Source organism: Epinephelus lanceolatus, chromosome 13 (assembly GCF_041903045.1).
Source record: "Epinephelus lanceolatus isolate andai-2023 chromosome 13, ASM4190304v1, whole genome shotgun sequence".
Classification (NCBI taxonomy): domain Eukaryota; kingdom Metazoa; phylum Chordata; class Actinopteri; order Perciformes; family Serranidae; genus Epinephelus; species Epinephelus lanceolatus.
In genome coordinates this window covers 45,036,618-45,051,655 of record NC_135746.1, presented here as the reverse complement: position 1 = coordinate 45,051,655, position 15,038 = coordinate 45,036,618, and the positions used below count along the sequence as shown (strand labels likewise).

The 15,038-nt window shown below is 41.3% G+C and overlaps 1 protein-coding gene across 11 annotated transcripts in view; it reads right to left on the bottom strand.

Moving 5' to 3' along the window:
* The window catches only part of LOC117252677 (uncharacterized), a 191,815-nt gene that overhangs the window by 114,221 nt on the left and 62,556 nt on the right, over nucleotides 1-15,038 (bottom strand). For all 11 annotated transcript variants that reach the window (XM_033619742.2, XM_033619743.2, XM_033619747.2 and 8 more), the window contains exons 8-15: nucleotides 8,400-8,564; nucleotides 2,311-2,463; nucleotides 2,007-2,177; nucleotides 1,637-1,687; nucleotides 1,376-1,528; nucleotides 578-748; nucleotides 236-277; nucleotides 7-147 (exon numbers count right to left, since the gene is read on the bottom strand). In XM_033619742.2, the coding sequence (XP_033475633.1) occupies nucleotides 7-147; nucleotides 236-277; nucleotides 578-748; nucleotides 1,376-1,528; nucleotides 1,637-1,687; nucleotides 2,007-2,177; nucleotides 2,311-2,463; nucleotides 8,400-8,564 (1,047 nt within the window). The remainder of the gene's footprint in view (nucleotides 1-6; nucleotides 148-235; nucleotides 278-577; nucleotides 749-1,375; nucleotides 1,529-1,636; nucleotides 1,688-2,006; nucleotides 2,178-2,310; nucleotides 2,464-8,399; nucleotides 8,565-15,038) is intronic.

Sequence of the window (15,038 nt, the reverse complement as noted above, 5' to 3'; positions counted from 1 at the left end):
ACTTACATGTAGTAATGTTGATGTCAGAGACTTGAACGTCATCGTTAATGCTGATTGGGTAACTGAAGGTTCTCAGTCTATCTATTACTGTAACATCTGTGGTGTTTAACTCAATAGATATCAGGTATTCATAGACGACTTGAGGAGCTGCCGAGACAGAAAAAAGGGAATTAATGTCCATAATTTCTGATCTGTATCGTGATTATTACGATGAGTGGTGTCTTCTCAGTCGTACTTGGTGATGGAGGGGGTGTTGTAACAGGACAGGAGGTGAATCCTGTCAGGAAAAAGAAAGAGAAAAGTTGAATAAGAACAAGTGCACAAACACACTGTTGTTACTGTTGGGTATACTGTGGACTATAGACAACATATTTTCATCTCAAAAGTAAAGATTAAGATACTTCAGATCTTGCTGTACAAACTGAAACAAATCAATAATACCATATAACTTTTCATCAGGCAGTCTGACTGAGACAGTCATGTCATATGTAAATTAGATAAGAACTGTAATGACATGAATCAATTCTTTGTTCAAAGACTTTGTTTCTTTTAAAGTGTTTGATAGAGCACAGCTTACTGTGCTGATCAGCAGGCTTGCAGTATTGTCCATCAGGAGGAATGACACTGATACATGCACATGTGTCATCAGTAATGTTGTCACAGGATCTGTACAGGAAACACTGGTCACATGACCAGCGATACTGGTCCTCACATCTGCACTGGTAACCACCACTTCCCAGAGAGCAAACTGGAGATAGTAATGAAAAATACAAGATTTGGAGCCTGTTTACACCTGGTATTAACATGCATCTTGGGTGATCCGATCACAAGTGAACAGCTTAAGCCATCATGACAAGCATTACATTTATACAAAACATTAACTTTTCAAAGTAAAATGCTGCATGCTATACAACTCTGTAACAAAGCATTACATTTTAAAACAAATTAATTCAAAATCTATACAATTTTTATTTAATTCGTTTCAAAACATGGATTCCAATAATGTTGCAAAAAATCCTGAGTGAATATTTCAGCTCTAAAACCAGACAGTGTGACTGTAAAACATGTAAGCTACATCTTCTGTAAAAATAACATTTTAATACATTCAACACATATTGTATGCATTTAAACAGTGCAAATTCTTATGTCAATACAGAGCGTTTCTCCATACTGCAATACCATTAGCGCACTTGATGACGTTTCAAATGACGTTGCATGCGCGACGACCTCTGGTCGGCTAGAAAATGCGGAAAAACGCGGAAAAATTTGATTATATATGTTTTTACATATTTATTTATGGCCCTTACAATCCTCCATATACCATTATTACAAAAACATTTAATCCATTGAATTCAGATTCAAACAAAAATCCTACCTGTAGAAATGTTGACATCATTGATTTGTATTCGGTTGGTGATGCTGATTGGGTAATTGATGTTTCTCAGAATGTTCCTCAGTTGATTTACTACTGTAATATCTGAGATGTTCAACTCAATAGAAAAGATGTATTCATAAACAACTGGAGGAGCTGCAGCGAGAGAAAATGAAGCAGATGGAAACGGTCATATTAGCTGCATTACTTTGAATGTGTATGTTATTAATAATTATTGATTCATTATTATCTTCTCGGGCTTACTTGTTGGTGTTGGTGATGGAGAGACTGTTGTTAGGGGACAAGCTGTGAAGTCTGTTTGTAGACAGAGAGAGAAGAAAACGAAATATAGGGCTTTGTGTTAGTAAAATTATGCTGTCTTGATTGCTAAATGAAGGCATTACCAGTTAGGAAATGTCAACACTGAGGAGGAGTACCAACAGATTGAATGGATATTATGATATCACCTCTTCTTTTCTTTCAAGAGTTAGATGTACAGTAACAGAAGCAATTAGTTATTTGCAATAAAGGAGGAATCATGACTGAAAAGCTGAAAAAGGTTGTAGTTTTTCCCTTCATATATACAGTTTCAATGCTTCAACAAACCAGTACAGCCTGGTTAAAAACAGCTTACTGTTCCAATCAGCAGGCTGGCAGTATATTCCATCACGGGGAATGGCACTGATACATCCACATGTGTCATCAGTGATGTTGTTGCAGGACCCGTACGTAAAGCACTGGTCACATGACCAAAGATACTGGTCCTCACATCTGCACTGGTAACCACCACTGCTCAGAGAGCAAACTGGAGACAGATATTCATCAGTGTTTTGTTAAAAAAGCAGATTTAGCAGAATAAAATAACAGATGAAAACAGTCCAAGAGAAAATCACTATAAATAACGGTTGAAATGAGTTGTGTACAGTCGTTATTCCTACCTGTAGAAATGTTGACGTTGTTGATTTGTATTTGGTTGTTGATGTTGATGGGGTGATTGATGTTTTTCAGAATGATCCTGAGTTGGTTTATTAGTGTGACATCTGAGATGTTCAACTCAACAGAAAGGATGTATTCGTAAACAACTGGGGGAGCTGCAGAGAGATATTAGGGAAGAACAATTGGACACCTTACAACAGTTTGATTATGGTGAGAAGAGAAGTGTAATAGAAATCAAATGGATAATAGGTAAATCAGATTCTTGATCATATGTTTTTCAGTCATGCTTTGTTTTGTTTGCCTTATTGCACCACTTCTGCCTTCTATAAAAGTAGTGTGGGTAGGGCACTGAGTTCTTTAAGAATTAAATTACTCAGAAATTAACTCTGAATCCCAGAGTACATTTCCTTAGCTTTCCTTTAGTGTAGCTTAACGTGTGTTAACTTAGAAAAAACACAGAGGGGTTTTCCATTGAGGCGGCTCAAGGAAAAGCCTGGCTTATTTCAATAAGTCTTAGTAGTTTAAGTGAGAGAACTGTTCCATTACTGTGGCTCATATGAATCCCTGCTCAATACCCATGGTAACTTATACTGCTGAACTAGTCTGCTCTATGGCAGGCTAGCTGTTAACCTTTGTGGAGCTACATGTCAAAGAATCCCAAAAGACAGCTCTATATGGTACATTTTCACATTGGAAACACTTTTATCCCATGTTTCAGATGATATACTCACAATGTAACCAGGCATGAAGTTTTAAAAATCATGTCTTACCACTTTTACTGCATAAAAAAGCCAAATGGTTATTTGACACAGGCCAACCTATTTTAGTTAATCCCCAATGTATTCATGATCACCCTTTAGTTTAGACTGTATAATGTGGCAACAACCACATTTTCCATCATGCCTTGTGCTGGACTGAGTAATTAATAGTTAGTTATAGGCTATGCTTATCACTCTGGAAAATGTTTTTGTATTTAATTTTCACTTGTTGCTACAATCCTTTCTTGCTTTTGAGATGACTCCTGTTGAGATGTAATAGAAGAATGAATATAAGCCAAAGGTTAGGTCAGGCAGGCTTCACACACCTTAACATACTTGGCTAATTACAGTTAATTTATTGTAGTGATATCAGTTCTCCTAAGTTAGCCTACACCATAACATTAAACACAAGTCTGATTGTAGCTGGCCTACTGATAATATAGCCACAGTCTTACTGTAGCCTGTCTGACTGTCCATTTATCATCAAATACAAATAAAAAAACATGAAGAGGGTTTTATATCATATGCATTTGGTCTGTCTGCATTTTTTGCAAAGCCAGTCCCTTCACCTTGTTAAGTATTGCCCCTTTTAGCGATTACCGCTTTATATTCTTCATAGAGCTCCATCAGCATGGTTTGTTCTGACAGAGAGAGGAACATGACTCTCGTTTTCCCTTCCTCTTGCAACATATTATCCTCTTTTCAACAATTGACTGTTCTGGTCTGCTTTTATACTCATGCACACACTAAATTGAGGCTTATTACAACCTAGCTAGAGTTAACGCTGATTAGACAAGGCTGAATTGTGTTTATGGAATGGCTTAAGACTTTGGACGGTGACGATAAATCACACAGGGCTTTTTTTTAAAAATTTAATTAGGCGCAGATTTCCTCAGTGGCGTTGACCCCCAAGAATGAACTTCCCCTTTAAATCAAAATATAAACACCAAACACCACGTATTGCAAAAGGCTTCTCAATGAAATAATCAAACACAACACATATATGGTTAAAGAAGTAATCCCTGATTTTTTAAAAAATATAAAATAAAATGAATGCAAAATAAAAATTAGTGCAATGTACCCATCAAACCCGTTTTACCAGTAACATCAGAGAAAAACAAATTGACCTCTTCTACAGAATTGTAGACTTGTTTTACAATATATGCCATAAATATTAAACATGAAATACATCTCCATATTTTTACTCCCTTCATGAACATGAAATTACCTTTAATCTCTTTTTAACTTTAACTTTAACCCGGTGCCTAATCCAGGCGCGCCGGGGCTTTGGCCCCCGGCGAACCGGGCGCTTCGGCCCCCGGTGAGCCGGGCGCTTCGGCATCCAGCGGGCCGGTGGCCAGGGTTCCAGGGCGCGGTGGCTAATGCGGCGGCTGATGGGTGGCAGCTGGGTGGACTGTTTTTTAACAACCTGCCCCAGGTGGACGCTGCCTCCAACACAGCCCTGGACTCCGAGCTGACCGTCAATGAACTACACACAGCCCTCATGAGCCTGGCCAATGAGAAGGCTCCAGGCATTGATGGGCTCCCTGTGGAGTTCTACAAGTCCTTCTGGTCGGTCCTTGGTAAAGACATGCTAGAGGTTTTCCAGGACAGTCTGAACTGGGGACAACTACCACTGAGCTGCAGGAGAGCTGTAATCACCATGCTCCCCAAGAAAGGAGACCTGCAGCTCCTAAAGAACTGGAGACCGGTTTCTCTGCTGTGTGGAGATTACAAAATCCTATCCAAGGCCCTGGCCCTGAGGCTGAGGGAGGTTGTGAGTGAGGTCATCCGTGTGGACCAAACCTACTGTGTGCCCGGCAGGTCCATAAGTGATAACATCACTTTAATTAGGCATATTTTGGACGTCTCTAGATCATTAGGCACAGATACTGGTCTGATTTCCATAGACCAGGAAAAAGCTTTTGACCGGGTTGAACACCAGTACCTCTGGCAGGCGCTGGCTGCTTTTGGGTTCAACCCAGGTTTCATAGCTAAGATCCAGGTTCTGTACTGTGACATTGCGGGCATACTGAAGATTAATGGTGGCCTGGCTGCTCTTTTAATGTGGAGAGGGGGTTCAGCAGGGATGCTCCCTATCAGGGATGCTATACTCCCTAGCCATAGAGCCTCTGCTCCACAAACTAAGAAAAGATATCAATGGTGTTGTTTTTAATGGATGTCCTGCTGTTTTTAAACTGTCTGCCTATGCTGATGATGTCATTTTAATGGTAAACACACAAAAAGACATTGACACAATAAAAAGGAACATTGGACTGACAAGATGTCATCAGCAAAGGTGAACTGGAGCAAGAGCAAAGCAGTAATGATCAGCAACAAGCCCACAACCAACCTGGTTTTACCAGAAGGACTGACATGGAAGACAGGGAGCATAAAATACCTTGGGGTGTTCTTAGGTGAGGAGAGTGTTTTAAACAAGAACTGGGACAACGTGCTAGAAAAGATGGAAGGCAGGCTCAGGAGGTGGAGATGGCTGCTACCGAGCATGTCATACAGAGGGAGGGCACTCATCATTAACAACTTGGTGTCATCCTCTCTGTGGCACAGATTGGCCTGTGTAGACCCTCCTCCTAACCTACTTTCGAAAATACAGACTATGTTAATCAACTTTTTCTGGCACAAACTTCATTGGATCCCTCAAGCTGTCCTCTATCTCCCTAAAGAGGAGGGCGGTCAAGGATTCGTCCACTTGGCCAGTAGGGGAGCGGCTTTACGGCTGCAGTTTATCCAGCGACTGCTGTACGGCCCCAAGGATCTGGTCTGGAGACCGCTGGCCCATGTGATCCTCCAGCAGTTTGCTGGCCTGGGTCTAAAACATCATCTGTTCCTCATGGACCTCAGCACAGCAGACCTCCGTACCTTGCCACCCTTCTACCGGGGAGCCTTCACTGTGTGGAAGTCGATGGCGAGGGAGAAGAACACAGTCTCCCTTCACTGGCTGCTCCAGGAACCTGTGGTTTATGGAGAACAGCTCAAGTCCCTGTGTGAGCAGGAATATCAATGAGGGACATCTTCTGTCAGGCCAGGATCACGACTCTGGGCTCTGTGGTTCACCTGACTGGAGCTGGACTACAAGATGCAGCTGCCCTGACAGCTGGTGTGGGGATCCAGTCCATGAGGAGCATGGGCAGACTGCTGAAGCATTGGAGAGGCTGCCTGACTGGACACCAACACCTCCTACTGAGCCGGCACTCCCAAGGTTTTATTGCCCCCTGCACTGACGATCCATTTCCTTCTGTCACTGTCTGTCCAGTTTTTAAAGACTGCTCTGGTTGGTTTTTAAATGCACAGCACTGCACTTTAAGCCTGCAGGAGGCCACTGGCAAGGCCCTGTACATGGTCATGGTCAAGTGTCTCAATGAAAGGACTTTGAACCATGTGGACACTCCATGGAGGGGTCACCTGCAGCTGGGCGATGAGGTGAAGCCCTCCTGGAGGAGTCTTTATAAAGGCCCTCTGACTAAGAAAGTGGCAGACCTGCAGTGGAGGGTACTGCATGGCATAGTAGCAGTGAACTCCTTTCTGTCCATCATTGCCCCAGGGCACACTGACCGGTCTGTGTTCTGTGGTGAGAGGGAGACAGTCTTCCACTGCTACAGTGAGTGCACACGTCTCACTCCTCTGTTCACCCTCCTGAAGAGTCTTTTCAGCAGTGCTGGAGAAAAGTTCTCTGTACAGGTTTTTATCTTGGGTTTTAAGTACAGAAAGGCAGCAGAAAGGAAGTGCAAACTTTTAAACTTCATTCTGGGGCAGGCTAAGATGGCAGTATATGTGAGTAGGAAGAGGAAAGACATGGTGGATATAGATGTAGTGCTGTTGTTCAGCAGGATGGTGAAGGCCAGGGTCCAAATAGATTTTAAATATTACAGTCAGATGCATGACATGGACAAGTTCACTAAGACCTGAACTCATTCGAACACACTGTGTTCAGTCACTGACAACACTTTGGTTTTCTCTAATCATCTCATGTGATACATCTCTCTAACCCCGTCTACACGACCTAATCTATGTGTTTTATTTATTTGTATTTATTGACTTTTTTGGTTTTAGTTTGAATTTTAATATTGGTTTTAACAGATGTACTGTATTTCCTCTGTGCTTTTTGATCATTTTTTGATCAAAATGCGGGTTCCTAAATCGTAAAATAAAGGAACTATAAAAATCTCTCTCTCTCTCTCTCTCTCTCTCTCTCTCTCTCTCTCCCTCCCCCTCCCCCTCCCTCCCTCCCTCTGCCAGCGCCCGTACTTTTGTTTGACTCTATTTTCATTTAGGTTATCTCCACAGCACCACACCTCGCATGCTCCACACGTCCACATGTACACTACTGATCACACTGACTAACACACCCCATACCTGCATTATGTTCATTTATGTTGCTTTGTTTAAATAAATATACTTTTGTATTTGAGTTTGCGCTGTGTCTCTCCGTTTTTGTCATTGCCTTTAAGCCGGGTTATGACAATAGGAGGCCGCTGTTTGTGTCCCATGTGAAACCAAATATCAGTGCTGACCTATTTTACTTTTACGCACTTTACTTCTGTTATGTTAAAGCAGCACTTACCTTACCACTTACCAGAGACAACAAACAGGCTAGTAACAGGGACGCTTGTGGATATAAACTAGTAACAGGGATGCTTGTGGATATAAACCAGTAACAGGGACACTTGTGGATATCAACTAGTAACAGGGACGCTTGTGGATATAAACTAGTAACAGGGACGCCTGTGGATATAAACTTTTCTCGGTAACAATGGCAGACAAATGCGGACCACTGCTTCCACCTCCAGCCGCTCCAACAGGGAAATCAGTTGGCAAAAGAAAGAATATAGCAGAAAAAGCTAACACTAAGAGAGAGCTCCATGCTGCAAGAGCCAAAACTCGGGTCAACATCGGCTCTGCTTTCGAGCAATGGTGAAGACTGCAAACAGGAAAAGAATCCAGGCACTCCAAACAAAAATGAGAATGAGGAAGGAAAGTTTAGATTAAAAAGCCTTTAATATAATGGCCAACTCATTAAAAAGCCAACATGTTTCCACCACTGTTGGTCTTCATTAGGGCTGGACCTGTTTCTCCAGCCCTGATGAAGACCTTCTGGCGAACATCCACTCGCTGGACATGAAAATGAATTACATCCAACATTCCAGCAGATAATTTTAACTAACTGCCAACACCACATAATGCAGTGTAAAGAGGTAGTGGTCAATTCACATATTTCTGTGAGATCAGGTTGAAGATGCTGCTGAAATGTAAAAGTGAACATTTAATAATTAGCCTACATTAAGCATGAAGTAACCATCCAAAGTCTCTGTCACCTGTCTTTGGCTTGCAGAATCGCCCATTGGTTGGAATATTGTTGATACACCCACACGTTTCGTCAATGACCTCATCACAGGCTCCATACGTATTACAGTCTCCATGTGACCACACATACTGTTCCTCACATCGGCACTGGGAGTTGGTACCATTTAGATAACACACTAAACAAAGACAAAACATTCATGAGAACAAAGAGAAGAAAGCACAAACTACTCAGTGATTAAAGGTGTTAAAGGTGTTCAAAGACGTGGTATTTTCATCCATCCACAGCCTTCTTGATATGTATTTCACACTTGGTTAAGAACTATGAGGAAAATGTAACAACTATCAGATCAATCATTGATAGGTCACCTACTGTTTTTCATATCTGCAGTCACTGGGCAGGGTTGGGTTCCCTATGTGGCCCAGTGACTGCAGGATTTAGTATGTTGAACTTTAACTTGTGCGTGTATGCACAGGACTTGCTGTTGCCCTGTCTGTAAAGCCCAGGAGGAACTTTTTTGTTGACACACAGTGGCAGTTCAGAAGTATTTGGACAAGTCCTGCCTCTCACTGATTGAAGGAGGGGAAGTCCACTTTGTAAGAAGGAAGGACTGTATAATATGAAATGTCATGTGGGTCAAGAGAACAGGTGCATGATTTTAGCTGCTGTGCTGGTTCCTTGTCAGTCGGCACGCCCCCACTTTTAAGAAGCAGGCTGAAGTCTGACCCAGAAGCTAAGCAATGTACTGCTTTGGATCGGGGTCAGCAACAAAATGTATTTTAGCCTCCTTAAAGAAGTCCTACCAAAAAATATCAACATCATTTTAAGTGTATGCTATGTTGCATTTTTACTGCTTAATCTTTCCATCAGACAGCTCATTCTGATGGGGAAGCCATTGATATTTGCTTCAGTTCCCCATCTCTGCTCTCGTCAAAGCCACCAGACTCCACTGACAAAAACAGTAATTTTAGCTTGCTGAACACAGCGCTGCTGCTCTACTGCTGCTTTAATCAGTTAGTTAGTTTGTGTTTTTCTGTGATTTCGGTGAATCTGAACTCACCCTTTAAACGCAAAAAGTCACATTAATACAAACACGATAACTGTTGGAGGCAGCTCCTGTGTTCAATGATGTTAAATCACTGTTTTTCTCAATGTAGTTTAGCTTTGAAGAGGGTGATATAAGGGGATCATTTTCCCATTGGAAATCACTATCTGACATTAATGTGGAGCAGTGAAAATATTCTAAATATAGCGTACACTTAAACTGATACTGAATTTATAGATGGGACTCTTTTAGGTGGCTAAAAAACATTTTCTTGCAAACCCCTCCACAGCAGTAGATTGCTTAGCTTCCATGTCGGACCTCGGCCTGCCTCTCCAAAGTGGGGGTGAGCCGACTGACATCTACTGTATGTATTATAATGTCCATGGATAAGTACCCTATATAACCCATTGAAAAAAAATCTTAACTTTCCCTTTAATGCCAAGCAGACAACTGGTTAGAGGCATTCTTGTAAGAAACTGTAATGTCATGTCAAATACAAGAAATCCTTTCATGACAGAAATAACAATATATGATAGACAGAAACCCATCAGGAAGTGATTTTAAGGAATTAATAGGAACAACACTATCGAAGCGAATCGTGACCAATATTTAAATTAAAATGCATTTGCAGAAATGCTTTTTCATTTTAAGAATGTGGCTGCATTATTTGACTCATAAATAAAATTAGTCATCAATCATCCTATTTGCATTTGCATTTTCTTCTTCAAGACTGCTCATCCTTTCACTTAATTAAAATGAAAAAGACATTTGAGATTTAATTTTCAAAATATGCCCCAGCAAATAGATACCAAAATTCACTTTGAAATGTAAAATTTGAAAATTAAAATGCATGTGCAGAAATGCTTTTTCATTTTAAGAATGTGGCTGCATTATTTGACTCATAAATAAAATGAATAATCAATCAACCTATTTGCATTTGCATTTTCTTCTTCAAGACTGCACATTTTATGCCATAATCAAAAAGAAAACAAAGAAGACATTGCTATTTCATTTTCGTGGTCTGCCCTGCAAAATAGTGCCCATAATTCGAAAATGATTTGGCAATCTGAGCGGCGCAGGAGAGTGACGTCAGTAGCCGCTCTTCTTCAGCTCCGTGCTGACCATGGTGCTACCCATCTAATACGGTAGGGGGCGGTGTGCACATTTGATATATGGATGCATCACAGATCATGGCGCATCGTAATTTCCCAAACCTGAATAAATACCACACATAGCAACACAAAACTGCTTTGCTAGCTCAATCATGTTGTAACTAAGATATCTGCTGGAAAAAATATTTTTTTCATGGACTGTCCATTGAGTTATGGAGTTAATACGTCTGCTGACTTGACAGTCATTTAAGCTAGTAGCAGCTTATAGGCTACTTGTACTTATAGTTTATACTTTGTAGACATTGTGATTTCCCAAAACTGAATAAATACCACACAGTCCAGCAACTTTTCAGGGGCAGAAATCCCGGGTGGGACAGGGGGGACATGACTCCCCCTTCAGTAAAGCTGTACCCCCCTAGAATCATTTGAGACACAATTAAAAATTTTTGAACAGTGCAGTAGTATTTATTAAAAGCACAATGTAAGTGGTACTCATTATAATCGCGCAATAATGTGCTATTTAAATCTTAAAAGATTTAGTCCCCCCCTCCCATTCCTAGTAGTGGTATATCCCACACTCTTTCCAACAGGCGGGGCTGCTTGGCAGCAGTAGCAGGCTGTGGCTGGAACTGCTGCCCACATCGCAAATCGCAGGGTAAGATGTTCACTCACACAGACACAGTTTAACTTAGGCTACACATGTTACAACATATCCCATTTCCTGTTACAACAAGCCCCAGGCCCAGGCTGATAATATAAACTGCAACATTTCTCCTGCATTGTTCAAAAGCCTACTCAATTACGAGTGCTGCTAAGCTAAAAGCTAATGATTAAGCTCAGAGTTTAGTGATAGAGAAGACAGGAGAGAAAGAAGAGGGAGAGGACAGGACAAGAGCAGTCAGTTGCGGAGCAATGGGTACCTGTCTGTAGGCTCTCCACCTGTCAGTGAGACAAACTAATACGGTAGGGGGCGGTGTGCACATTTGATATATGGATGCATCACAGATCATGGCGCATCGTAATTTCCCAAACCTGAATAAATACCACACATAGCAACACAAAACTGCTTTGCTAGCTCAATCATGTTGTAACTAAGATATCTGCTGGAAAAAATATTTTTTTCATGGACTGTCCATTGAGTTATGGAGTTAATACGTCTGCTGACTTGACAGTCATTTAAGCTAGTAGCAGCTTATAGGCTACTTGTACTTATAGTTTATACTTTGTAGACATCGTGATTTCCCAAAACTGAATAAATACCACACAGTCCAGCAACTTTTCAGGGGGAAACCCTGTGACATTGACACGTTAAATAATTTTCAGACATACAAAGCTGCCTAATATAATTTAGATCTGCCCTGTAAAAGTGTGTGTATAGCGCACTGAATGATGCGAAGAGGACCTTACAAGTGAGCGCATTGTGTTTTCTTATGACAAGCAGTAATAACATCTTCACATAAAACACTCATTCAGTGCGCTATACAGTACAGGCCAAAAGTTTGGACACACCTTCTCATTCAATGCGTTTTCTTTATTTTCATGACTATTTACATTGTAGATTCTCACTGAAGGCATCAAAACTATGAATGAACACATGTGGAGTTATGTACTTAACAAAAAAAGGTGAAATAACTGAAAACATGTTTTATATTCTAGTTTCTTCAAAATAGCCACCCTTTGCTCTGATTACTGCTTTGCACACTCTTGGCATTCTCTCCATGAGCTTCAAGAGGTAGTCACCTGAAATGGTTTTCCAACAGTCTTGAAGGAGTTCCCAGAGGTGTTTAGCACTTGTTGGCCCCTTTGCCTTCACTCTGCGGTCCAGCTCACCCCAAACCATCTCGATTGGGTTCAGGTCCGGTGACTGTGGAGGCCAGGTCATCTGCCGCGGCACTCCATCACTCTCCTTCTTGGTCAAATAGCCCTTACACAGCCTGGAGGTGTGTTTGGGGTCATTGTCCTGTTGAAAAAGAAATTATCGTCCAACTAAACGCAAACCGGATGGGATGGCATGTCGCTGCAGGATGCTGTGGTAGCCATGCTGGTTCAGTGTGCCTTCAATTTTGAATAAATCCCCAACAGTGTCACCAGCAAAACACCCCCACACCATCACACCTCCTCCTCCATGCTTCACAGTGGGAACCAGGCATGTGGAATCCATCCGTTCACCTTTTCTGCGTCTCACAAAGACACGGCGGTTGGAACCAAAGATCTCAAATTTGGACTCATCAGACCAAAGCACAGATTTCCACTGGTCTAATGTCCATTCCTTGTGTTTCTTGGCCCAAACAAATCTCTTCTGCTTGTTGCCTCTCCTTAGCAGTGGTTTCCTAGCAGCTATTTGACCATGAAGGCCTGATTGGCGCAGTCTCCTCTTAACAGTTGTTCTAGAGATGGGTCTGCTGCTAGAACTCTGTGTGGCATTCATCTGGTCTCTGGTCTGAGCTGCTGTTAACTTGCGATTTCTGAGGCTGGTGACTCAGATGAACTTATCCTCAGAAGCAGAGGTGACTCTTGGTCTTCCTTTCCTGGGTCGGTCCTCATGTGTGCCAGTTTCGTTGTAGCGCTTGATGGTTTTTGCGACTCCACTTGGGGACACATTTAAAGTTTTTGCAATTTTCCGGACTGACTGACCTTCATTTCTTAAAGTAATGATGGCCACTCGTTTTTCTTTAGTTAGCTGATTGGTTCTTGCCATAATATGAATTTTAACAGTTGTCCAATAGGGCTGTCGGCTGTGTATTAACCTGACTTCTGCACAACACAACTGATGGTCCCAACCCCATTGATAAAGCAAGAAATTCCACTAATTAACCCTGATAAGGCACACCTGTGAAGTGGAAACCATTTCAGGTGACTACCTCTTGAAGCTCATGGAGAGAATGCCAAGAGTGTGCAAAGCAGTAATCAGAGCAAAGGGTGGCTATTTTGAAGAAACTAGAATATAAAACATGTTTTCAGTTATTTCACCTTTTTTTGTTAAGTACATAACTCCACATGTGTTCATTCATAGTTTTGATGCCTTCAGTGAGAATCTACAATGTAAATAGTCATGAAAATAAAGAAAACGCACTGAATGAGAAGGTGTGTCCAAACTTTTGGCCTGTACTGTACATACACTTTTACAGGGCAGATCTAAATTATATTAATCTAAATATTTAAGATGATTACTTATGTGTGCAATGATTTATTGATATTAAATTGTGCTAATATTTAGATAAATATATAGATAATATAGATAAACATACAGTCCAAAAATTCCTTTACCATCCCAATACCATTTTTTTGCTTAAAAATTTAATGCAGAACAGCAAGATGGCATGATGCAATTTAATTTCTATCATGATCAAGATCATGCTGAATTAATAGTAGTGTAAATATATCTATGAAACATATACAAGTTTACAAGGGTCTTTGTTGACTGCAGCTTGTTAGCTATGGCCTCCAGGCTTATTACACACTTATGTCAATAGGTACTCCATATCATCAGTTAATCTTAGCTGTGCATAATTTATTAATTTCACGATGCAGCAGATTCAGTATTTGACAACCGTATTTTATGGGTTAGAATCAAACCAAGGCCGCTTTGTATGTATGAAAATTATTTAACGTGTCAATGTCACAGGCAGGGGCGAACATCCCATTTTATAGTTGGGGGGGACAATAAACAGTAAAATTTTAGAGAATAATCCCAGGGGGGGACAAGGAAAAAAATTGTAGCCTGTCTTTTATACAGCATCTTTTACCGCAATTTGACGCTTTAATCTTCTCTGTATCTCTCCAACAGGCAAAGTGAATGTCTATACTAACTAAACTAAAACTAAAACTAAACATTTCCTGCAATTAAACTGGTAAACTGGTTTATAAACAGTGTGCTGTGAGATCTGCCGCTGCGCACCTCACAACCGTGCGTAATAGTCGTGCGTAATGACCGCTCCTCGTCTGCACGTCTTTGATGTTTGTCTCACTGACAGGAGGAGAGCCTACAGACAGGTAACCATTAGCTATGCTCCGTCACAACCGTGCGTAATAGTCGCTCGTAATGACTGCTCCTCGTCTGCACGTCTTTCATGTTTGTCTCACTGATAGGTGGAGAGCCTACAGACAGGTACCCATACGAGCCGCTCCACCACAACCGTGCGTAATAGTCGCACGTAATGACCGCTCCTTGTCAGTTAGACTGCACGTCATTCATGTTTGTCTCACTGACAGGTGGAGAGCCTACAGACAGGTACCCATTGCTCCGCAACTGACTGCTCTTGTCCTGTCCTCTCCCTCTTCTTTCTCTCCTGTCTTCTCTATCACTAAACTCTGAGCTTAATCATTAGCTTTTAGCTTAGCAGCACTCGTAATTGAGTAGGCTTTTGAACAATGCAGGAGAAATGTTGCAGTTTATATTATCAGCCTGGGCCTGGGGCTTGTTGTAACAGTAAATGGGATGTGTTGTAACATGTGTAGCCTAAGTTAAACTGTGTCTGTGTGAGTGAACATCTTA